A 26,253-nucleotide genomic window follows, 5' to 3' on the forward strand; every position below is an offset into this window, starting at 1 on the left:
CTTTGCTGCCCTTCATCTATGTGAAGCTGAAACAGAATGCTGGGGTTCCATCCCAGGTAACTTTTTTTTGGCCAGTCGTGGGCCTTGGACTCAGGGCCTGAGCACTGTCCCTGGCTTCTTCCCGCTCAAGGCTAGCACTCTGTCACTTGAGCCACAGCGCCACTTCTGGCCGTTTTCTGTATATGTGGTGCTGGGGAATCGAACCTAGGGCCTCGTGTATCCGAGGCAGGCACTCTTGCCACTAGGCTATATCCCCAGCCCTCATCCCAGGTAACTTTGATGACAGCATCTCCTTATGGCATTTCTACAGGCCTATTGCTCTTTTCTTGGTGAGATCTGTCTAGAGGTGGCTGACAATGAAAACAGGTGGCAAAGCCATTTATGCTCAAGTTTCATATCCACTATAATTCCTATGATAATTTGTTCCTTCTGCATGTGGGTAGAATATGAATTAATTTAATTAATGCATTAATATTGATGTAAATTGTAAAGTTCTCCAGTATTCATGCCTACGTTTCTTGTGAGCTGTCTTCCTTTGTAATACCTGACAAATATACAACCAAAGAGGCTGAATGCTTGAACTAGTGGGTATTTATATGTATCGCACCAAATTCTAAAGATGAAAGGTGCCCTGTATTAGACAAACTGTATAAATGTTAGAGTAGGGATATGGTAAAATGATTTGGATAATTCTTAGCATTTCATAAATAAATAAAAACTCTACTGGAATCCATTACTTTTCTGATGTATACTGAATTTTACCTGTCCTTCAAGTTCTATATCCTGTAACATATATTCTACCCTATCTTATAAATGTGTTTAGACAATAGCAGATGAGTAAGTCTCTCTAATGTACTCTCTGCTTGACATCAGCTACTTCATGTCACAAGAATTGCTGGTATTACAAATAATTCCCTCATGAAAATATTTTATTTGGGAGTGCCAGCAACCTAAACAATGCACTGCCCAGACATAAACTGGTATACTGAGCCACAAAGCATAACATCATCTAAAATTAATTTTAGTCTTACCTTTCTTACCTTTCTTCCTTGCTTTAATAGACTGGAAACACAGGGGATATTGAAATAGTTGGGTATCTCGAGTTTCTTTTCCCAGTGAAGAAAAACACTTTCATTTAAGACACATTTCTTACAACATGGATACAAGGTTACAAAAATAGCCAATGACCATTATGGTTAGGTTTCTCTCAAATGTAATCCAGATATCAGGCTGCTTTGGAAGCCTACAACTGTTTTTCTGAAAACAAAACAAAACAACAACAAACCATAGTTTTCTGAGATATCACTTTACTGAATGCTAAAAGAACTTGGATGTTTATTTGGACACACATCAACGTGCCTTTGAGGATGCTATGGGTGAAGGAGAGGTACATATTGCCCTTGATCCCTAACAAGCACCATCGCTCTCTGCAGCTTCTTAGTTAGTGTGGTCCCTGGGGACAGTCAGATGGGAAGGAACTTGAGCATTGTGTTTAAAACATAAATAAATAAAGAGAAAAAAGTACAAGGGAAAAAACCAATATCAAAGATAACAAGAAAGGTTGTTTGCAAAGTAAATAAATTTGGCTTTAATACAAATCATGAGATTATCTGTATGTGTGTGAAAAATCATAGCTAGACTAAACAAAAACAATACATAATTTGAATATTCAAATGAACACAATATGTCCTTTCCTTTCCTCTGTTGACCACATTCAACACAATGGGGGTTGAAGTCTCATCCTTCCGGCTACAGGAGTCAAGAAAGGTTTCCTTCTTGGACATGTGCACAAGTTTGTGCTTCTGATGTGGTCAGCGCTCCCGATGGGTGCTTCTCCTCCTAGACTTGTCTGAACTTAAGTCCAGCCCCGGGTCCCCACAACCTTTGGGATGCACTGCCTTGTATCAGCAGGACGTGCTTAGCTTGCTGCTGTTAATTGTTGGAAGTGTCATATTTGCACCATATGTCTAGGCTAGTCCACGCTGATAGGACTGATGCCACATAGGAATCATGAGGCAAGTGTAGAAAAATTTCAGTCTTGCCCCTGCTGTCCTTCCGATGGATTGAATGCATGGGGTTGGGTGGGAGTAGAGTGGGAGGAAAACAAAGAGTTGATCAGCTCCTAGGTCTGGAGTTGGTTGTTAGAAATTATTAAAATAAAATGGTGGTTCTGCTCAGAAGATGTGTGTATATAAAAGCTTGGAATGCTTACGGCTTAAAATTTCCCCTACATGATAGAAATGGACGTAAACATCGATTGCCATTTGCTCAGGTGCAGCGTAACTTGCATTCATATTTCATTGTTAGTAATGGAGGTATGTGGAGATATGAACAGACCTTGAGACAGCTCTTAGTTTTTGTTGTTGTTGTTTAAATATTGCATACAGGCTAGCAGTTCATTGGAAACAGAGGAGATAAGTCTGAAGGTTAGCTCTTAGAAGAAGGCAGTTCTTCATGCACAGCTTGTGTCAATCCTGATTTGGTTTGAAAATTAAAAAAAAAAAACACAACAAAACATCATGGAATACCAAAATCAAAGGAGAGTTGATACAGGGAGAGAGAGGAAAACGGTGATGTCACTGGCTGGGTCAATGTCCGATGAGGCTCCATTCCCTTATTCAAGTCCAAACGTGCTGGTTTCTTCTACAGCTGTTAATAGCTTCTCATACAACATGGAGTATGAGGGATAAGGTGGAAGGTCCAATCGATTGAAGCACGTGTGGGCTCTGAATGGAGGAGAGAAGATCAGTGAGAGTCTTTTGTGAATATTGGTGGTTCTGGATATATCTATGATTTCGAGTGAGTTGGACCATGATTTAGGACAACCACAATACACGGCAAATGACAATGGCTGTCTAGATGTGAATAGGTTAAGGGAATGAAACGAGAAGACATAGAGAGCTGGCATCTTTAAGCCAATATGCAGTAAATAGCAATCACCTCTATGCTATCAGCCTGGATTTACAACTCAAATATGAACTTAGACACAGCCAGCGATGGATGTGGAAATATTAATTAAATGAATATAAATTCCTAAGTCTCCTTTTTTAGGTCTGAGTTCTGGACCTCTGGCAACTACACGTATCAACAATGACCTAGAATTTTTTTTATTTTTTATTTTTATCATAAATGTGATGCACAGAGGGAGTTTCAGTTACACAAGTCAGGTTATGAGTACATTTCCTTTTGAATAATGTTGCCCCTTCCCTTGCACTCTCTGTTCTGGAATCCTGAGTTCTACTTCTCCATCCATCTCAGGTATACCCTAGAGACAAACCTGAATCCTTTGCCACAACAGAACATGCCCCACCTAGACCCCAAGTACTGCCTTTCCAAGCACACCTGAGCTTTGTGAGACAGCCTTTCCTCATGCTTTGTGCATTTTCATACCACCTCCCTAGGTCTGTCTTACTTGGTATGTATTTAGTCCTGTAAGCCCACACTTACTAGGGTTTGCCCTTGACCAGGGAATGCCTTCCCTGCCAGGCAGCTAACACTCAGGCTGGAATCTCCACTGTGGGTCTCCAGCAGTGAGTGACAGGCTCAGCATACACAACTTCCCTTGAGCCCAATTTCCCTAGCTGATGGCTTCCTTTGTTATTGTAGGTCTATGAACCAGAAGGAGTAAGAAAAGCAGATGGATGCAAACAGAAGTTCATTTTATACCTTTTCCTGTCCAGGAGGAAATTGTGTTGTAACATTCTAAGATACACAGAAAAGGACTTCACAAAAATCACAAAACCAACCCATACACAAACAAAACTAAACTCTTTCCCTTAGAATGTCATTGGGTAAAATTCTTCTTTTTGATTACAAGATCCCTTAGGAAATTTTGTCTTTTTTGCACCTTTAAATAAAAATTATTTAATTGAGACTACCAGCTCTGTCTTGGATACAGAAGGAGGGAAGAGGCAGAGAGGAAGTGGAGTTCCCTGCACTAGGAGAATCTGGGAGATGCTGGTGTTTTGTTTCCCCACTATCCATCCATTCCACCCCTTGGTGACAGCCTCCTCATTGTTCTTAGGGGACAAAGACCTAGCTCTCACCACCAGCCCATTCTTCCAGCACCCCCCCCCATCCTTTCCTGTTGTAGGCCAGGCACAATTCAACAGAATATTTGGCCATAGGTCTTAAGGTCTTGATTGGGAGGAAGTATAAAAATAGATTATCTGAGTTATCTATGACCATTATCTAAGATTCAAGTTCAAACGTCCACAGAAAATAATCACTAGAGTGTTTGGTGGACAGGGCAAAGAAAAGTAAACTAAGTAAGACCATGATCACAGTGTTTTTTTCTGAAATTAGAACACACATGGGGCCATGGTTAATCAAGTTAAGTGGGCCAGGAAAATCCCAGGTGTGCCCTTGGAAATAGGTGAAATAGGAGTGAGATGTGAGCAGATAGCTTGATTTCCTTCCACTGGTCATTTTAACAGCCCTTGTGTGTAGAAAGAAAAATCTCATATTCACAAGTCAGAAAGAACTAAATTAACTCCATAGGAGATAATCTGGAGAAATAAACCAAAGGCATTAGCAGACAGAACTTGCTCTTGATGCCCAGTGCTTCTTTACCAGTTCCTTCTGTTGCATTCATCAATAGCCTTGATTAACTCCTGTAGATGAATTTGACTCTCTCCTAGAGAATGGATGAATATAACCAAGTCACGACTGGCTCCAGCATTCCTTCCTGCTTGGCATCACCACCTTCCAGGCGTGGCTTGGGCAGCACAGGGTACTTGCTGACCTCATTGTCTATGCACTGGACCAAGAGCGGCCAGTTCAGTGTGGAGCAGTGGGTGAGCGATGGATCCAGGTGTGGAAGACCCCTTTTCAGATACCTGAGCAGCTTTATTACCCTGGGAAACCCAGCTAGTCCTTGGGAGCTCCAGTTTTCCCACTTGTAAAATGGAGATAATAATATGTGCTGTGTGCACCTCAGAGGGCTACTGGGAGGATGGATACACACAAATGCCTTTCATGACCCTCTGAATCATTCCAAGAGTCTCTTATTAATGCAACCATCATTGTGAGAATGATTTTAGGAACTGGGTCATCTTTGTGGTGACTTAAGACCCTGGCCTTTTCTCCCATGGCTTACTAGCCCAGTGAATCACCGTCATCTCATAATTAATGTTTTGAAACTCCTCAAGGATCTTTTCAATGCCACCATGTCAAATTCCACTCTGTTGATGCCAACATTCTCAAAATCTAACATTGAAACAGATTACTGGAAATTTTTCTTATTTTCCTGGCAGATTTAGTTCAGTAAACTTAGCTCTTAATGGGCTCAGGCAGTTGATCTGAGGTTCTGCTGCTGACTCAAGTGAGGGCTGACTCTGAGAAGTGGGTACCCCCAATGCCCACCAGTACTTAGCAACATCAGATGTCCTTAGGACACCAGAAAGTTCCATGAGAACTATAGACCAGTACATCTCTGCATGATAAGGATTTAGCAAAAGTGTTTGGGTTGGGTTGTGGTTGGAATCTGGAAAAATGCCTGAAAAGCCTGTGTGTTGAAAGCATGGTCTCCACACGAGAACCAGGGACCAGGAAGCCCATCACTATTGGGAGGTGATGAGAACTTTAGGATGGGGAGCCTCCTGACAGGAAGTTAGGTCATTGGGAGCTTGCCATCAAAGGAGGTGTGGAGACTAGTATTCTTTTCCCATCTGCTCATGAGTTGAATGAGTCTCTTCTTACCATGTGTGTTCTGTCACACCCAGGCCCAAAGCAATGGGACCAAGTACTAATAGGCTGAAACTTGCAAAATTGTGAATCCAAACACACCTTTTCTCTTTCCAAGCTGATTTATCTCAGGCATTTGTTACAAAAATGGGAGGCTGACTAACAACAAATGGCTACATAGGAACAGCTCTGAACTAAACAAACACTTCTTTTAAAATCAGGAAATACAAGAAGAAGAGAGTGAAGACTATCTTCTGTTTGTTGAGGCAATATTTATTACGGTAGCACCTATGCAGACTTGTCTGTCCATGTCCCTTATTCCCTTCAGGAATATCGTACCCAGAGTGGCAGAGAAAGGTCCTTGGATGTATTGGGATCAAAAGTCATGGCATAGAGAATTGATACTGTAAAACTTCCTCAAGACCAATGCCTACTTTTCTGCATTCATCTCACAATGTTTTTTGATACTCTACTACACAGAAACTAATGTAGAGACACAGGGCGTTATATGACCTCATCCTCACACAGTTTTAAAATTTATTCAGAAAGAAAATGATGCACACATCAAATAGAATTTCTAGTGATATGATGTAGGTATACATTATGATACTGGAAGGGTTTCTTTGAGTTTCCAGTATTTTCTTTGTTGTGAGTGCCAGTCCTGGGGCTTGAATTAAGAGCCTAGGTGCTGTCCCTGAGTTCTTTTACTCAAGGCTAGTGCTCTACCACTTGAGCCACAGCTCCACTTCTGGCATCTTGATAGTTTATTGGATATAACAGTCTCACGGACTCTCCTGCCCAGGCTTTGAGCCATGATTCTCAGATCTCAGCCTCCCGAGTAGCTAGGATTACAAGTGTGAGCAAGTAGTGCCTGGCACTTCCAGCAGTTTTGACTAATGCCCTTGCTGTCCTTCTCCCCATGTTAAGACATTCCTTTTGAAATTAAGTTAGGCTACATATGGATTGGGAAGTGTTATGTGATTAGCATATGCACTGAGACATTTTAGCCCAGATGCCATCAATCATCAAAAAGTCACTAAGGATATGGTGTCAACCCAAGTCTCAGGTACATCTCACTTGTAACTCTAATAACAAAAAAGTTGGAGTGACAAGCAAGGATTCCATCCCAAAGGATGATCACCAAAGGATGAGCTTTCCTGAAGTTTGGTAAGAGCTCTGTACCTGGGGAGAGATGTGATTTTCCCCCATTTCTCGATGCAGAAGCGCCGAAGCCCATTGCTTCCTCTCAGGGCGGCAAAGCCTTCATAGGGCACACTTGAGGTTCCTGTTACAAACTGAAGCAATCTTAGTCTCTGTTCATTATTGAAGTGTTCCACGGCAGCCCAGAACCAGCGGATCACGAGATGCCCATCATGATAACCTGGTGGGAACGGGACAAGACGGAAGAGAGGATTTGGGAAAAGGACAAAGCAGGCACAGGGAGAGAATGGAGCACAATAGGTATGTTAACCAAACTAGCTTAGGTCTGCTGATTTTGCTAATCATGGCTTTAGATATGTAGTTCTAAAACCACTTGTGTAACTAAATTAGGTCAGGTTTCAAATAAAAACACAGCTTTAGAAAATAGCTATTTTATAAAAGGAGTTTATATTCAGAGACATGTCCTAGGAGACATTTGCTTTCTATTTAAACAATTGGGACACTTCCCTGGGATATTCTTGCCTTATATAAATGTAGACAAGGACAGTAAAGGCTTGGCTAAGTCAGACCCTCCATGAATATATAGCATCTTATCGTGCTTTAGTTGTTCTGGTGTCTTACATTTCCTGGGAGAGTCTAGAACACCAAAGAGGATGAAGATGGACAGCAAACCTGCTGAAGGCTCACGGTTCTCCCCGCCAGTTTCCCCTCAGATGGAAATTCTGCCCTATCACAGTTGTTTTCCAGGTCAAGCCTAGGGTGAGGTACACTGGGCCCCGTGGCAGACATACTGATCCTCTCAGAGCATGGATGGGGAGACCAAGCTCAAAGATCAGTTAAGATAAATGATTCACTACAAATGGAAGAAACATCAAAGACGTGAGAGAGTTATGGGGGCTGGGATAGAAACAGAGCAAACTTCCTAAAGGAAGTTTGGTGGGAGGGAGCACAGCATGTGTAGGTAGAAGGAATGGGGAGGACACATGTGCAGGGGAAATAAAGAATACTAAGTGGGAGGAACCAAGAATCCAGCTAGCACAGAGGAGAATCTGATGGGATGGGGAAGCAGGTTGGCAGCATTAGAGGCCTTAGGTGAGCACTCAACACCTTAGGCCAGCCGAGAGCCTCTGGGGGTTCTTGCGGCTGAGTGTACTTGGGGAATGAAGGATGCTGAGTTGGTGCCCCTAACTATCTCTGTGTGTCCCTAACTCTCTCTCTCCCTCTCTCTCTCTGCAGTATTTCCCATGAACAAAGAGTTTTGATGCTTTTAAAAAGCATTAAACAGGGGCTGGGGATATGGCCTAGTGGCAAGAGAGCTTGCCTCTTATACATGAGGCCCTGGGTTCGATTCCCCAGCACCACATATACAGAAAACGGCCAGAAGTGGCGCTGTGGCTCAAGTGGCAGAGTGCTAGCCTTGAGCAAAAAGAAGCCAGGGATAGTGCTCAGGCTCTGAGTCGAAGCCCCAGGACGGGCCAAAAAAAAAAAAAAAAGCATTAAATAAAACCCCCAACTCCTGTAAGTAATCTGTCGATAGGGAAGTGACTTGTTTTGGCATGGGTATTAGCAAAATACAAGGTGAATGAACAGTAAGGAGGGACTAGAAATTGGACTCAGACAGACCATACTTAGCCCCTGTGGCAGAAAATCAGGACTACAGAAAGAAGAATGTCCTGATGATGTTCTGGCCCCTAGGAGCTGCCTGTATGGGGCTTTCCCTGAGTCTTTACAGACTTGGGCCAGGATTATGGAAACATGAAGGAAAGTTCAGATGGAAGCAGAATAAGCACTAGCTATGCTTTGTAATAGGCCAAGGCTTATTTTTAGTTTTGGTACCAACCTGGAGCTTGAACTCAGGGCCTGGGGACTCTGCTTGAGCTTTTTTGCTCAAGGCTAGAATAGAGCTCTACCACTTAAGCCATACCTCCACTCCCAGATTGTTTTTGGTGGTTAGTTGGAGATAAGAGTCTTAGGGACTTTCCTGCCCAGGCTGTCTAGAACTGTGATATTCAGATCTCAACCTCCTGAGTAGCTAGGAGTACAGGTGTCAGCCACCAACACCCAACAGACCAAGGTTTTTTTGTGTGATAAATTGGGCTTGGAATGCATGTGGCTTAATGGTAATGTACTTGTCTAGCCAGCACAGGGTTCTAGTTTCAATCTCTCACACTGCATTGCAAATAAGAACAAAATCATGAAGCATATATACAGATGACAGATTATTACTGTCAAAGAAAAGAAAGAAATACTAAAATATGTTACCATGTAGATGACTCTCAAAACTGTATGCTAAGTCAAAGACCTGTTGGAAGCTGGTGGCTTAGGCCTGTGATCCTAAGCTACTTTGAAGGCTGAGACCTGTATGGTTATGGCCCAAAGCCAGCCCAGACAGAACGGTCAATGAGACTCCATCTCCAATTAACCAGCAAAAAGTAGAACTAGAAGCATGGCTCCAGTGGTAAAGCACTAGCCATAAGTAAGCCAAAAAAGCTGAGTGAGAGTGTGAGATCCCTGAGTTCAAGCCACATTACCAGCAACAGACCCCAAAGGCAGCATGTTGAATGATTCTATTTATACAATGTATGTAGAACAGTTAAATCCAAAGAAACCTAATTCAGACTGAGTTGCTGTAGGTTGGTGAGAGGAAAGAAAAATTGCTTAAAGGGTACAAAATTTCTTTTTGGAATGGTGTGTGTGTGTGTGTGTGTGTGTGTGTGTGTGTGTGTGTTTGGTCAGTCCTGAGGCTTGGGACTCAGGGCCTGAGCACTAAGCCACATTCCCAGGCGTGCACCGATAAACGTGTTTTAAAACTAGCTAAAGGGTATGGTTGAACAACATTACCAATGTCCTAAAGTCTATTGAATTGTCCACCTTAAAATGGTCAGCTTTATGTTAGTCAACTTCACTCCAACAACAACACCACCAATTTCCGAAGATTTCAATCCTGTTGGTGACAGTTTCACCGCCACCGCCTGGGTCAGCTCACCTCCCCGGTACTCCGTGTTGTTCCGCCAGTCGTTCAGGTCAATCTCAGCAGTCCCCGCTATCACTAGCTCCAGCTCCCTGGCATCAAACACTGAGACGAGTCTTGAATCTACCACCTGAAAGACAGATGGATTCAGCTCATGACCCAGGTATGCAGAAAGGGCACATTGACTATTTTCCTTCCCGTGTGTTACATTGAGAAACTGAGCATCATTTACAACTTTCCAACATGCAAGCACTTCTGAGTTCAAATCCAAGCAGTAGTAGTCTGTGATCTGAATGTTTATGTTCCTGGTAATTGTTGCTTTCAAAGTTGTGGTCATAGAGTGTGGGAATATTTGGGATGTGACTGGGTTATGGAGTCCCTAATGAATGATGTTAGAGGGCTCAACAAGGAGACCTGAGGGGGAATGCTGGTCTCTTGCACAGTGTGAGCACAGGACCAGAAGCTTCCATGTGTGGCCCAGAAGTGCACCCCCATCACACGTGGAATCTGCTTGTGGGCTGAGATAGGATTTTCCAGCCTCTAACACTGAGAGGAATAGATTTCTTTGCTTATGAGCAACCCAGGGTATAGTATTTTCTTAAAGCAGACTGAATGGATGAAGAGAGCCATGGAGTTAAATATTTTAGAATGTAACCTATCCTGGGTGGAATCAGACATAAAGACTCTGTGGTTTTCTCCACCTGAGACATGCCTCTGCTGTTGATGTTCCAAACAAACCCAACTTCGCTCTTCACACTTAAGTTTTCACAGAACATGGAATATTAAAGGCAAAAAGTCTAGCAAGTCAGCTTGCAGTGACTGTATACCTTTCGCTCTACTTAACATGTATGTAAATTATGACTCATTCCTAAGATGGGACACAGAATACTAAAATGACTGGGCTTCCTTTCTCTCCTTGCTTCATTCCTCTCTTGCTCTCTTTTTTGTCAGTAGTGGGGCTTGAAGTCAGGGCTTGGTCATTGTCCCTAAGCCTCTTTGAGCTCAAGGCTAGTGTTCTACTACTTGAGCCACAGCACCACTTCTGGTTTATTTTTATTTTTATTAAATTCAACACACTAAGCTGGAGGTATGACTCAGGTAGTAGAGTGCTGGCCTAGCAAGTACAAAGGTCCTGAGTTCAAGACTCCAGTCCTGCCAGGCACCTATGGCTCATGCCTGTAATCCTAGCTACTCAGGAGGCTGAGTTCTGAGGATTGTATTTTGAAGCGGGATTAAGCAGGAAAGTGTGTGAGACTCTTATCTCCAATTAATCACTGGAAGTAGAGCTGTAGGTTAAGTGGTAGATCCTTAAGGAAGAGAATCTAGGTAGTGAGCTCAAGCCCCATCTCTCTCTCTCTCTCTCTCTCTCTGTCTCTGTCTCTGTCTCTGTCTCTCTCTCTCTCTCTCTCTCTCTCTCTCTCTCTCTCTCTCTCTCTCTCTCTCTCTCACACACACACACACACACCCCACAGAGAAAAAGAAAGAAAAAAAAGGAAGGAAACCCTAACACACTAAACAGTTACAAAAACCATCTATCTTGCTTTTCGGTGTTTAACCCAAGAATTCCAGGCAAGTAGGCCAACTGGGTACCCTATGGATAGCCCTGCTGCTCTGCCTGCCGCTGTTGCAAGTGTTTTTCCATCTGCCCCACTTCTAGTTTTTGAGTGTTAATTGGAGGATAAGATTCTCACGGGGAATTTTCTGCCTGGGCCTGCTTCAAAACAAGATCCTCAGATCTCAGCCTCCTGAGTAGCTAGAATTATAGGTGTGAGGCACTAGTGCTTAGCATTCCTCCCTTTTTAAAGATCTACAGGAAGTGTTTATTGGAGCTTTGTTCTTTTCTGTTCTTTTTTTTTTTTTTTTTTTTTTGGCCAGTCCTGTGGCTTGGACTCAGGGCCTGAGCACTGTCCCTGGCTTCTTTCTGCTCAAGGCTAGCACTCTGCCACTTGAGCCACAGCGCCACTTCTGGCCATTTTCTGTATATGTGGTGCTGGGGAACCGAACCCAGGGCCTCATGTATATGAGGTAGGCACTCTTGCCACTAGGCCATATCTCCAGCCCTGGAGCTCTGTTCTTTACATCCTCTGCAAGCCTGCCAGACTCAAGTTGTGTCTGCCATGATGCCTTCCTTGATCAAACCAGTGGTGGGTGGACACTAACCCATGTTCCTACCCATCCTGACAAGGCAAGAGAATACCTTCCAAGCTGTAAGAAAAGAATTCACAGCTCTTTTCTTCCTCCCTCCCTCCCTCCTTCCCTCTCTCCCTCCCTCCCTCCTTTCTTTCCTTCCTTCCCTCTTCCTTTCCTGTTTCTCTCTCTCTCTCTCTTTTTTTTTCTGGCTCTAGAACTCAGGGCCTGGGTACTGTACCTGAGCTTCTTTGCTCAAGGCTAGTGCTCTACCACTTGAGCCACTTGAGCCCTACTTTTTTTTTTTTTTTGCTGGTGGTTAATGGGAGATAAGTCTCACAGTCTTTCCTTCCCAGGTTGACTTAGAACTACAATCTTCAGATCTCAGCCTCCTGAGTAGCTTGGATTACTATCATGAGATACCAGTACTTGGTCACCCTCTTATATCCAAGCTGGCAAAGAGTAAGGGTGTCATTCTTTTTTCTTTTTTTGTTGGTCCTGGGGCTTGAACTCAGGGCCTAGGCACTTACTCTGAGCTTGTTTTTGCTTAAGGTTAGCATTCTACCACTTGAGATACTGTGACACTCCCAGCTTTTTCTGAGTAGTTGATTGGAAATAAAGAGTTTCATGGAATTTCTTGCCTGAGCTGGCTTAGAATCGAGATCCTCAGATCTCAGCTTCCTGAGTAGCTAGGATGACAGGTGTGAGCCACCTGTGTTTGGCTAAGGGTGACATCTTATGCACAGGAAGCCTATCAGTTGTTGTTGTCTCTTTGATTTCTGGTTCAGCCAGGATTATGTGGCTGTCACAAAATTAAAATGTGCTGAGAGTGGAAATCATCTCCCAATGCCTTCCTTTCATGTTTTGTCTGTTTGTTTCAATTAGCCAGAGGAAACCTTAGTTGCACATGTGTAGAAAAGGGAGGCTGTGTGTTTCTGTGTCTGGCACAGCAGGGCCGTACTAATGTCAGGCTTTTGAGAGTAGTTTCCACTTTTGATAAAAGCTAGGTTTCCCACCCCAGGTAGGCCTTCTTATATTCTGGAAAGGAGAGCTGAGCTCTTGGCCTGCCTTGCTTCTTTCTAATCTCCCAGACTGGCTTGCTGGTCTTCAAGAGCCTTGAGGAGCAGAGACCCCAGGACAAAGCTCTGGGGAGGCAGTGGGAAGAGGTCTGCCTCCTTTAGGCTGGCTGGGCCTCACCTCATAGAAGCCCCGCACCAGGGCCTCAGCCTGCTGCACCACGCCTCGCTCCACACGCCACTTCACCATCCTCTCGATGTACTCCTTCTTGTTCTTCTCCGTCACCTGGGTGTTGGCGCCTCCCGACTTTAGCTCCCTCTCTGTTACCTTGAGGGAGAACAGAAAGATCATGATGCCTGTCAATTTCTGCTTGTCTCCCAAGGAGCCATTGCGAGTCTAGGAGGACGACTACAGGAGAATTCCTCGTTATGTAATTTGACATGATCTCCTGTCGTGTCCTTAGTCCTTTGTCCTTTTGTGGAAGTCACTAGGAAAACTTTGGTTACTTGAAGTAGATTCTCAAGTACCTTGGAATAGCTACAGTATTTGTTCTAGAAGAAGGAAACACATTTCTTTAACTCAAAAGGTGTAATAGGAATAGAAGACAAAGAGAGTTAAAGTGGGGGAGAAGGCAAACTTCCTGTTCAATGCATATCTTAGAAAACTAGAGAAATTGAGGGGTGGGGGAGAATGATGAGAGAGGTGATATTGATCAAGCTGCACTGTGCTCATACAGTGACCTACTGAATGGTAACTCCTTTGTATGACTACTTAAAGACAAGAAAAATATAAATATTTTAAAATAGGAAATGTTCCAGGTTGTCCCTTATCTGAACAGAATGTGCAATGTGTACATGGTACTGCAGTCACATCTACTGAAATAGAAATGTGTACACATAATCTAGACATGCCTTCTCCCCTTCTCCCACTTAGATGGCCAAAGCAGAGGGTAAGAGAAGTGAATGGCTTTTTTTTTTTTTTGTCAGTCATGAGGCTTGAACTCTGGGCCTGGGAGCTGTCCCTGAGCTCTTCAGCTTAAGGCCAGTGCTCTATCACCTTGAGCCTCAGCGCCACTTCTGGTTTTCTAGTGGTTAATTGGAGATAAGAGTCCACAGGCTTTCCTGCTCAGGCTGGCTTTGAATCACAATCCTCAGATTTCAGCTTCCTGAGTTACTAGGATTACAGGTGTGAGCCACTGGTGCCTGGTATGAATGGCTTTCTAATGGATAGAGCTTCAGTGTTAAAAGATGAAAAGTTCTAAAGACTAGATGTCTAGCAATGTGAATACACTTAATAACACTGAAGTGGACACATTCATGATTAAAATGCATTCCATTCCATGCGTTTTTACAATATAGGACGCAGTTTGCCAAGCTCACATCACACAAACCTGTCCGAACACCTCTTCGTTAACGGTGAACGTGAGGTCCAGGATGTCTGTGATATTGTTGTCCTTCATCCACTGCAAACTCTGGTGAAACTCCTCATCCAGATATTCCAGGTCACTCAAATCGCAGGGCCTGGGGGAATCCAGGGAAAGGCAAACACTAGGGCTGAACAAAGGGCCGCCACACTTCATTCTAAAATGTGGTGATGTCATTGCTACCTAAACCATCACTGTCTTACTTGAATGCCATACTTTGAAATGTGCTGATGAGTCAGTACATTCAATAGATTTGGTTCATTCAGTAATTTTCCTTTGCAAAGGAACTGTTCAAATATTTACATTAATTAACATGAAATAATGATGGACTCATGGCTTTTCAATTTAAAACAACTAAGTTATAAACAAGTCAGTTCTACTTTAATAACATGCTTATAAAATTATAATCATCAACATATTTACTTATCATAATTTTATATAAGCAGATTCATATACACTGTATAGTTTTGCCAGCAGTCTTCTCTTATCCCTGTACATTATCTACAAATGCTTTTTCTTGTGTGTGTGCCGGTCCTGGGGCTTAAACTTAGGGCCCGGGTGCTGTCCCTGAGCTTTTTTGATCCCAGCTGGCACACTATCACTTGAGCCACATTTCTATATCTGGCTTTTTGGTGGTTAATTGGAGATAAAAGTCTCATGGACCTCCTTGCCCGAGCTAGCTTTGAACTGTAATCCTGAGATCTCAGCATCCTGAGTAGCTAAGATTGCAGGTGTGAGCTACTGGCACCTGACTTCAAGTGCCCTTTTATGACACCAAAAGATGGGTACCATGTAAGCACTTAGAACAGGAAACTACCAGGTGCCTAAAAAGAATGGTTGCCACAAAACAGGGACGAAGGGCATCAGGAAAGACAGTGGTGTCACACTGCGGGCAGAGCTGGGTGAACCCATGCTTTCCAGAACACTTACAGCCTCAGGAGTGCCTTATAGAAGGGCCTTGTGAAGAAAGCATCCAGAAGGTACTGATGGATCAAAGCCAGGCCAAGGATACGACCACTAAACCTGAACCTGGAGCACAGACAAGGCAGAGAAAATTGGCTGTCAGTAAGAACGTTGTCAAATATTTTAAACTGATATGTTTCTTGGAGTTTATATTTGTCACGATGGAGACCAAACTCAGAGTTTCTTATATTAGGCAAGTGTTCTGCCACAGGGCTATTTCCCCCAGCCCAATCTGATGTGTCTCTGTGTAGTAGTCATCTTTTAATCTTATTTATTTATTTATTTATTCATTCATTTATTATCTTTTAAGTAGTTGTACAAAGGAATTGCCATTAAACAAAGCAATTTATGAAAACCATGCATCTTGATCAATATCACCCCTTTCAACATTCTCACTCATCGCTCCCCTACCCAACCCTTCCCTCACTTGCCTTACTTTTGTAGGTTATACATTGAATTCTAGACTGCATTCTTCCCGGCTTCTCCTTTCTCCCTGACCCCACCCTACCCCTTTCAAGTACCCACTTCTTGGTGCTTATTTTGTTGAATTTTGACTTGGCCTTTCTAAGGAATTACACTATTTGAATTCTCCCTGGAATCTACCATATGTCAGTTAATACATTTGTCATATCACCTAATGTCATTCTAATGCTTTAATTTACCCATTAGTGCTATAAGGGAGCACCTATCCTCTCTCCTTATTCTTTACTATAAACAATGCTGTGTGCTTGATATGTACTTTATTTCATAATTTATTTCAGGCTGCAGTCATTTTTTCCCCCCAGAATCTCTTCTCAGACATGATGATCAGAAGATTTAAGCAGAGCAAAGTTCTGGAGAAAGAAGAGGAGTGGAGGAATCTGAGATAAACACTGAACCTAAAGGGATCTAGACCTAAAGGAAACAAAGGCTTTCTGGAAGGTGATTTCTACCTATCCAGACGTTCTATAACATCACCTGAAGTCTGTGCTGAGGGGTGGAACACTTGAAAGAGAATGAGTCCCACACAGTTACAGACAGGAAGTGTTGCATCACATGATAAGAGAGAAGCTGAGCGAGGTTCACACCCAATGAACCAAGTCTTTGCGGGGAAGAATCGGTCATACCTCCAGATGTCACACTCTTAGTGATTTCAATTCTTGGAGCAATTGGCTGCCTAGAATTTTTGCTGGTGAACTACCTGGAGCCTGATCAGGTCCTTGCCTTGCTCCTAGGCCAGCTTCCAGTCTTCCAGGCCTGCCTAGTTCCCTGTGGCCATCCCATCATGCGGGCCTCACCCATCTTCATACCTACCCCAGAAATTGTGTGTGTGTGGGGGGGGCAGTTCTCTTTGCTCCCTATCTAATTAGGTTTTCAGCTACTCATGGACCTAGTTGCAACTTTGCTCAGTTCATTGGAAATGAGCTCAACTCCACTGCCTTTCATGAGGTTCTTTTTAGACTGAAAAGATTCTCTGCTGTGAGGGCATAGGGGCATGCATGGCTCACATTCAGTACAGGGCTTGTCTGTCAGGGGCCAAGTTCTGGGCTCTATCTCTGGTCCACTCACCCAATTATTTAAAAATTATATGAATGTAAAAGGAGGGCTGTTTTTGGTAGGACAACCAGCCAGAGGGTGATGAGGACGATGAGTAACATCAGAGTATTTTATATGTGTTCCTGTGAAAATAGAATAATAAAACTTTTTTTTTTTAAATAGGGAGTGGGTGCTGGTGGCTTACCCTACTCCTTCCTCTCTGGGGTCTTAGGAATCTTGTCTGTTTTATATGCTACCTTTGTTCCTGGGGCATGCTGTTTCTCCCCACTCCCCCCCTTTTTTTGAGAGGTTGTGAGGCTTGAACTCAGGGCCTGGGCATTGTCCCTGAGCTTTTTCACTCAAGGCTAGCACTCTTATCACTTTGAATCACAGTGTCACTTCTGGCTTTTTGGTGGTTAATTGGAGGTAAGAATCTCTCTCATGCATTTTCCTGCCCAGACTGGCTTTGAACTGTGATCCTCAGACCTCAGCTTCCTGAGTAGCTAGGATTACAGGCCTGAGCCATGAGGGCCTGGCTTTCTCTCCTTTTCATCTGCCATTCTTCTTTTCTTTTGAGGCAAGCTTCTTTCCATTTTGCCCTATAGCCCAGGTTTTCCTTGAATTCATGATGCTCCTTCCTCAGCCTTACAAAGCTGGTATTAGAAGCATGCAACACTACACTTAGCTTTTGAAGTACTAACGTGAGTGTGTGTGGTGTGTGTGAGTACACACAGGTGTGGCACCTTGAACTTAGGATCTCATGTGTATGCTCAGAGTGTTTGCTCATGGCTGGCATTCTACCACTTGATCTATTTCTTCAGTCTGACATTTTGCATTTTGCTTGTTAATTAGAGATGGAGTCTTGCAGATTTTTCTGCCAGGGATAGCTTCAAATCATGATCCCCCAGGTCTCTGCTTCCTGAGTAGCTAGGATTACAGGAGTGAGCCACCAATACCTGGCTTGAGCTGCCATCCCAGAGGCCTTGCTGGAGTGTGGCTCCTGTCCTCTCAGCCTCTGTACCCCAGAACCCCTTGTCTCATGTCATGACTGCCTACCACAGGCTGCCTCAGATCTGCTTTTCTGAATGGTCTGTGTTCATTTTAATTTAAATAAATTCCAGAGAATGAGCCCTCTGTCCTATCTTGTCCTTCTCCATTAGAGGAGATTCATGACAGAGTTGGTTGGGCCCTGATAATTAATTAATTAACGAATTTATTTTTGTGCCAGTCCCAGGGCTTAAACTCAGGGCATGGGCAGTGTCTCTGAGCTTTTATGCTAAAGGCAGGTGTTCTACCACTTGAGCCACAGCTCTATATTCAGCTTTGGTGTGGTTAATTGTAGATAAGAATCTCATGGACTTTCCTGCTCCAGTTGGTTTTGAACCATGATCCCAAGATTTCAGCCTCCTGAGTAGCTAGCATTACAGACATGAGTCACCAGCACCCAGGGGTGTACTGAGTTTTTATAGTGAATGTGCATTACTATTGAGTGGTTATTTACGTCTAATCTGAGAGGGACCAGGAAAACCAAGGATGGTGGCTTCTCAGAATTGAAGTGGGTAGCATTTCAGTAGGATTTTCATAGTGGTGGCAGAACAGGGTGAAAGAGAGATTAGCTTTCTGTGTTGGTCAATTTCAAATCAACTCAGATCTTGTTAGGTGAGGAAGAAAATGAGGAACAGGAGCCAGAAGTGAAGGAAGGGTATAACAGGTGAGGGTGGAAGAGAAGATGAACGGAGGTTGGCGGGGGACTCAGAACTGAGTGGGAGGGTGCACCATGAACAGTGCAGGAGCCTCCTGCAAGTCATGGCTGAGGACATTGTACTGGGCGTAGAAAATTGAGGTGTCCGGCTCAGGATTGCTATTCCAGCAAGGCCTGAAGCATTCCCCGGAAAGTAGGGGTAACAGTGGCTGGTAGAGGCTTCTCTAACAGCCAAGAGGAAGAGGTGCCAGTAAAAGGACCTGAGGGTTTTCTAGAGAATCTGCTGAGGTTGGAAAGCGCGTGTATGTCACCCCTCGTGCTGCAGGTGTAGGACAGGGCTCTGGCATTGCCCACAGGGCAGCACATGTCCATATTGATCCACAGCAGCGCCTTGTGTGCATCAGCAGGCCCGCAAGGGCGAAGGGGACAGAACTGTATGCACAGGGCAGTATGAGAGGCCTCCGGAAGGGTACGGGAACTCAGGGAGCAGCTGCACTGGGGAGGAGGTGAGAATATGCTACTGATTGATGGCTGGTGGGACTTTAGAGACTTCCATTTCTGTTGTGGCACAGTTTGGGGTGATAATGAGGTCAGGAGCCGCACTGATGGAACAGATGGCAAGAAAGAACATAGACCAAAGCTATGGGGTACAATAGCTTCCACCTATTCTCTGCATCCACCTTTATTCAGATAATATTTTCTGAGGGTGTTTAAAGAAACCCTTCCTCTAGGCACTGAAAAAAATTGTTTAAATACTGCAGAGGTAAGGCCTAATTGATTCTGGATTTCCATCACTTCTCTGTGGGATGCCATCTTCCAAACTAGCTGAGAAAACTCCAAGTTGCCTTCATCTGCCATGAAAGACTAAGCCAACTCAAGATAATGACAGGATATTATTTTCTGATTGCTAATTAGCAACTGAAATTAATGTTCACCCCTGATGTTGCCAATTCTGCCCCCACACCCAATCTGCCTACAAAGTCAGCCAGAGAGCGGGAAGATTTTCCTCAATACCACAGGCCAAGGGTGCAGCATTATTTTTTTAAAGAAAGTTCTGAAAGTTTCATGCAGATTTATACATGTAGCATGCAAACAACTTACTATCGATTTGATACTAAACTTCTAAGCAATTTAGCCATGGCAAAATGGGAATATTGATTTTTTTTAAAAGGTCTAAGTCTGGAACTTGAACTTAGTACCTGCCGCTTTTGTTCACTGGCTAGTGATCTACCAACGGAGACAAATTTCCAACCTCAGCAATAGTAATCTTTGAAAAAAAAAAAAAACACGTGAACAGTGTTTTGGGCATGGGGGCACCTAGCTGCCATCCTGGTATCCAGGAGGCTGAAGTGGGAAGATTGTGAGTGTAAGGCCAGTATGTGTTACATTTGTGAGATTCTACCTCAAAACCTATTAGAGGTACTGTGCTAGGTGCTGGGATAATTAGAGAAAACGGGCAAGGCCCCCAAGTTCCCATGGAACATATAATCTAGTAATGTGACGTGTCAGGAAAATATTGGAATTATTTAAACACTACCTATGTGTAAGCTGGAGTTGCATTTTGTAATTCTCACGTGACTAGCATAATAATAAGGGCTCTGACAACATCCAGTTCCCATACTATCAAAAATCTATGGACTGATACAATCAGGACAGACAGACAGATTGAAGCTATTTAAGTAATTGGTTCTAGCAGGAAATACGCTTATATAAGTGAAACAAAGCAATGAAACAACAAGATATTGAACGATTATAAGCTCTGCAGCTCTATTGTTTTGAAGATTGGTCTACTGATTGGAATTTCCTTTAGATAATAGAATTAATGATGTGCTTTGAGATAAGAATATAAAGAAATTGTCTCTAGGGCTAGAGGTGTGGTTCAAGCAGTCAAGAACTTGCCTAACAAGTATGAAGCCCTGAGTTCAAACTCCAGTTGTGTGTGTGTGTGTGTGTGTGTGTGTGTGAGAGAGAGAGAGAGAGAGAGAGAGAGAGAGAGAGGAGAGAGAGAACAAAGGCCAGATTCCAGCCCTGCTACTCCAGAGGACTTTGGCTCATAAAGATCAGAGAAAAAAAGTGAGACCTTATCTAAAATCTAAAAACAAAAAACAAAAAACCAAACCCAAAACCTAAAAAACTAGACCAAAAAGGGCTGAAGGCATGGCTCAAAAATAGAATCCCAGCTACTCAGGAAGCTGAGTTCTGAGGATCATGGTTCAAAGCAGGAAAACTCCATGAGTCTCCAATCTCCTATTAACCACCAGAAAATCAGAAGTGGAGCTGTGGCTCAAAGTGGCAGAACAATAGCTTTGAGAAGAAGAGCTCAAGGACAATGCCCAGGCTGAGTTCAAACCCTATGACACCCCTCACCCCCACCCCCACCCCACAAAATATAAGAGTTCCTCCCTAGCAAGAGCAAATTTCTGGGCTCAAATCTGAGAGAGCAGGGAGGTGGGAAGAAAAGAAATCTGGTTGTGTGCAAAGCCAGTCTTGGAGTCTCTATCTGCTAAGCAGCACGTGAAAGCAGGAAGCCCTTCTTTGTCTGTCCTCTCAAGAGCCCGAGACACATGTCAGATCTGTTCTCAGCTTAGGTAGGGAGTCTACCACCTAGATTCTATCACATATCTTCTTAGAGGTCCAGAGCATTCCTATTTATTTTTTGTGATGATTTTCCTGATAGTTGGCTTTATATGTTATCATCAGTCTCTCCTTGTCCATATGTCCTGAGATTATCTGGATACCTTGCCTCTCTCCTCAGCTTTATTAGGGTTAATTGTCTGTTCTGGGTTCTCCTCTGCCAATGCCAAATTCAGTTCACTTTGTTTATTTAAGCTCAACCAATTAGTCCCCAAATTGAGACCCAACATCAAATCCATATTTTTTGGTATGTATCTACATTAGTATTTGAACTCAGAGTGTCATAATCTCACCCAGCTCTTTTGCTAAAGTTGGGTGGTCCACCACTTGAGCCATGCCTCTAGCCTTGTGTTTTGCTACTTAGTTTGGAAATTGAGTCTCAGAGAATTTTCTGCCCTAGCTGGCATGGAGCCTCAATCCTCCACATCTCAGTCTCCTCTAAGTAACTGGATTGTAGGTATGAGCCACCAGTGCCTGGCTCTCATAGTTTACTTTTGAACCTTCTCTCAATAGACTAAAAAGTCTCTTGAAGAAAAGACTCTGGCTCTGTTGATTAGATTTGACATCTAAGCAATCAGAAAATGAAAGGAATTCACGGAAAGTACATCTTTCATGACTTAAGCAGTAACTGGAACTCTGTCAAGACTAAGACTACTGACCACATATTCTTATCCATACTCAGATCTAATGTTGTTTGTAGAGAACTATCATTTTCTTTGTCCCCAAAGAAAAACTTTGATATCGGCAGCATTAATTTCAATAATGTGATGCTAAGAAAAACCCACCAAACAAATAAGTTTAGGCTGGCTAATCAAATCACCATTTTAATGCTTAGTTGATATGTTAGGATGCTGACATAAGGAAATGAAAATAACTCAAGTTAATTATTGTGAATTCTTTTGAAGCCTTTCTTCATTTTAAAGCCTAACAATTTGGGAGACTTAGCAATGACTTCTCCCATCCTTATGCAAGTCACAAACTCCTTCCATTCTCCAGCAACGGTCGCCTACACACAATTCCCTATAACTTATTTTTCAATGCAACAAGCACACAGAAGAGCTAAACAGACAACTGTTGCCTGGGATGAACGCCTTGTACACATTAAAAACTAAAAAACAAAGACAAAAACACCAAAGAAGTCTTTTCAATCTGAAGTCTGCATGGGCATGCTACAGCCTTTCCAATCCTCTCTTCTCATCTACAAATAAGGGATAATAATGCTAATATTTGCTTACCTACCTCACAGGGGAATTAAAAAGAAGAGTAATTTAATGTTAATAGGTGCTTTGAAGATTAAAAGCTCTTGATAATTGCTAAGTTCTAGTACATTTCAAAAATAATCTCAAAGATATTCTCTCCTTATCCTTAAAACATTGATTAATTAAAAATAATTATCCTTCCTCAACATCATTTTTTAAGTATGTAAAACCTTCAGGATACTCCCACCTAGTCTGTTTTCATGCTTTACCCAAAGTTATTGCCATCATTTTTGGAATTTTGTGCTTTCTTTTTCCTCCCTCCCTCCCTCCCTCCCTCCCTCCCTCCCTCCCTCCCTCCCTCCCTCCCTCCCTCCCTCCTTCCCTCCCTCCCTCCCTCCCTCCCTCCCTCCATACCTTTCTTCCCTCCCTTCCTTTCTTCCCTCCCTCACTCCCTCCTTCTCTCTCTCCCCCCTCTCTCCTTCTTTTTGTGCCAGTCCTGGGACTTGAACTCAGGACCTGGGCACTATCTGTGAGCAAAAAACTCAAGGACAGCACTCTACCACTTGAGCCAAAGCTCCACTTGCAGCTCTTTGGTATTGATTGGAGAGACAAGTCTCATAGATTTCCTTGCCCAGGCTGGCTTGGAACAATGATCCTCAGATCTCAGCCTCCTGAGTAGCTAGGATTATAGATGTGAGCCACCAACACTAGTGAACTTTGTGTTTTTTAAACTCTCATGTATTGGGAAAATCTAATTTAAAAAACCCCAAACAACCATGTTGCTTCTGCCTGAGATTGATTTCAACTCTAGACAAGAAAACTGAACAAAGAGCTAGCTTTTTCTCCTCTTATTTGATGGGCTCCCAATGATGGCAGTGTCTAAAGCAATATTTCTCAAATGGGGTGGTCTTCCCTTGGCATCTGAGTCCCTGGATTGTTTGTTAAGATACAGGCTTTAGAGCAGGTCATTTGTGGTCAAGTATGAGAATCTGTATTTGAAACAACTTCAGCATGCATCCCCCAGTCTGTTTTCAGAATGGAAGACGCAGCTTGGCAGTGAGATGTGACATTTTTGCCCTTGACAACACTTACCCAATATTCTGCATGGCTACTGGAAGAGAGGATGAAGTAGAGAAACTTCATTTCCTCTTCAAGGAGGGGGTGTGGATGCACGTACGCAGCCTGCTCTCACCTCTCCTATCTGGCCTTTCTAACTCACCAAGCACAGAGGAGTCTTGTTTTTGTCTTCATGTGTCACCAGCCTCTTCCCCCCTCTGGTTCTTCGCCTTCCTGTACCTCTTTCATCAATAAATAAGCACAACACTTCTGTGCAAATCATCCCAGCATCCCAGTTCTCTGAGAAGTGTGGCCTTTGTCTACTAAGCTTTGCCCTGAGTCCTGAAGAAGTGGAGGGGAAAAAATCAAAATGGAGTAGCACTGGTGAGGGGAACCTAAAATACAACTGGAAGGCTAGGGCAAGTGAAATTGCAAGCCAATTTGCTGCTCAATCTTTGCACAACCTGCCTGTCTCATAAGTTTAGACCTTTGAACTGAGCCAACTGCAGTTCACTATTCTTACTTTTTTAATTTATCATTTGTGAAAAACCCCTTGCCTTCTCTAAATGATGTCCAGATTGAAACAACACCTAATCCCTCAATTAAAAAACAGCTTAATTCTAATTAGTAATAATCATAGTTCTTTACAAGCAAATGACATAACCACCATCCCTTTGCAATTTTAAATGTTTAATATGGCTTTCTATTTGCAAAACCTTATACCAAGTTTTCAAGAATCGTTGAATCTATGCGACCCTAATCCACCCCCATTAAATGCACTTTTATTTGTTCTCAAGTATGCTGGTTTTTATTCTGTATATAGTCTTTGTCACGGAAAATAAATAATGAAAGCAGGTGGGAGATTCTCTATTGGATGGTCCAGAAAGGATTTGGGCTGGGTGTGATAGACAGTGCCTAGATGGGAGGTGGAGGATGGAAAGATCATGGTTCAAGGACAGCGTGGGCAAAAAGAACAAACAAGTTCAGAAGACCTCATCCCAATGAGTGAACGGGCACTTCATGTGTGCCTGTTGTTTCTGCTACACAGAAGCATAAATAAGAGGATTGAAGACTGGGCTAGACAAGGTAAGAGATGAGACCCTATTTGAAAACTGTCTAAAATAAAAATGCCTAGGTTAAGTGGTAGAGTGGATGCCTCGCAAGTCCATGGCCCTGTGTTCATATCCAGGAACACCAAAGAGTGAAGCAAAGCAGGAAGGAATCAGAACATAAAGGTCTGAACAACTACTCAGCTGCTCAACAACATGTATCCATAACCAGAGATGTCTAAGACATGACTTCCTTTGTCTATTCCTGCTGCTATAATATTGAGAACCTGGTAATTTACAAATAACAGAATGTCACTTGTGAATTATGGGAGGAAAAGGAGTCCAAGTTCAAGGCGGCAGCAGATTCCGAGTCTGGTGAGGCCTTGCTCCCTGCTTCCAAGTTGACACACAGAACAAGGGAAGAGTGGAGCAGCCAGGCACTCTTTCAGCCTCTAAAAGGGCACCAAGCCTGTTCATGAGGGTGGAATGCTACTGATGCAGCTATTTTCCAAAAGTGCCCACTTCTCAATATTACTGTGTTGGCGGTTAGGCTCCAACTTAGGAATTTTAAGGGCACATATGCATTCAAGCTACAGCAATTATTTATATAAGTATTTATTCCAAGGGTATATATATTTTTTAACTAAGGGTCTGGAAAAATATTCTTTGTCCTGCAAAATATTCTTGGTGTTAGATTTTCATTTTCCTTTCCCCCTTCACCATGTTTCCATATGAGGGCACACAGACGGTGGCTCTCAACAGTGGTATGGCCTCTGAGGAGACACTGGCAATGTCTGGAACCATCTTTGGTGTCATTTGGTGGGGGTGCTTTTATGCCTCATTGGCTGAGATCAGGGATGTTCCTGTTTATCTTACAATGCACAGGATGGTCCATACAATACCGAGTTTCTCAGCTCTCATTGTCAATACTGTGAAGGTTGGGAAATCTTTGGTTTGCAGAAAGCAATCTAGCTTTCTTTAATACTTTTAGATGTCCCTACACAATGTACAAATATTCTCATGGGAGAATGATAGCACCTGTCTGTCATTTTTAAGATGTCTACTAAGAGCCATTTTATTTTCCTGTCTTTCCAGCCACCCGGCAGAATAGGTGTGGTGATGGTGTGAACTGTGTCCTCCTCTCAATTCACTCCTAGTGCCTGAGAATGTAATTAGGTTCATGAGATCATATGTGGGAGGGTGTTAATCCAGTATGACTAGTGTCCTTATGAGAAGAGAAAAAGACGACACACACGTGAGGCCACTGGAAGAACACAGTCAGCCACAAGACTTGGAGAGAGGTTTCACAAGAAGTTATCCCCGAGAACATCCTGCTTTCTTACTTTTCAGGTTTCAGAATTTAAAATTTAAATAGATATAGGGATCTCTACTTTCCCTCTTTCCATATATATATGTATATATATATCCACACATATATGTATACATATGCACATATATATGTATGTATGTATACACACACAGAGTCTCCACTCTGTACTACTTTGTTACGGCAATTCTGGTAAACAGATACACAAACTATGCTGCTATACCGAAGAATTATAGACTACACAATTCATAAACAATAGACATTTATCACATTTCTAGAAGCTGAAAAGTCTAAGATCACATCTAGTGAGAGAGGACTTGCTACACTGCCTTCTTTCCTCCCTTCCCCCCACCCCCACCCCTGCAGTTCTGAGGCTTGAACTGTGTACCTAGGCACTGTATTTTAGCTGGGGCTTTTGTGCTCA

General features: G+C 43.0%; 1 protein-coding gene across 1 annotated transcript in view; it reads right to left on the reverse strand.

Moving 5' to 3' along the window:
* Nucleotides 1-2,558: 2,558 nt before the first annotated feature.
* Nucleotides 2,559-26,253, reverse strand: part of Hecw1 (HECT, C2 and WW domain containing E3 ubiquitin protein ligase 1) — a 288,520-nt gene continuing 264,825 nt past the window's right edge. The window contains exons 23-28 of the mRNA XM_048339413.1: nt 15,315-15,413; nt 14,352-14,481; nt 13,142-13,288; nt 9,833-9,947; nt 6,868-7,066; nt 2,559-2,726 (exon numbers count right to left, since the gene is read on the reverse strand). Coding sequence (XP_048195370.1) covers nt 2,615-2,726; nt 6,868-7,066; nt 9,833-9,947; nt 13,142-13,288; nt 14,352-14,481; nt 15,315-15,413 — 802 coding nt within the window. The 3' untranslated portion in view covers nt 2,559-2,614. The remainder of the gene's footprint in view (nt 2,727-6,867; nt 7,067-9,832; nt 9,948-13,141; nt 13,289-14,351; nt 14,482-15,314; nt 15,414-26,253) is intronic.

Source organism: Perognathus longimembris, chromosome 2 (genome assembly GCF_023159225.1).
Source record: "Perognathus longimembris pacificus isolate PPM17 chromosome 2, ASM2315922v1, whole genome shotgun sequence".
NCBI lineage: Eukaryota > Metazoa > Chordata > Mammalia > Rodentia > Heteromyidae > Perognathus > Perognathus longimembris.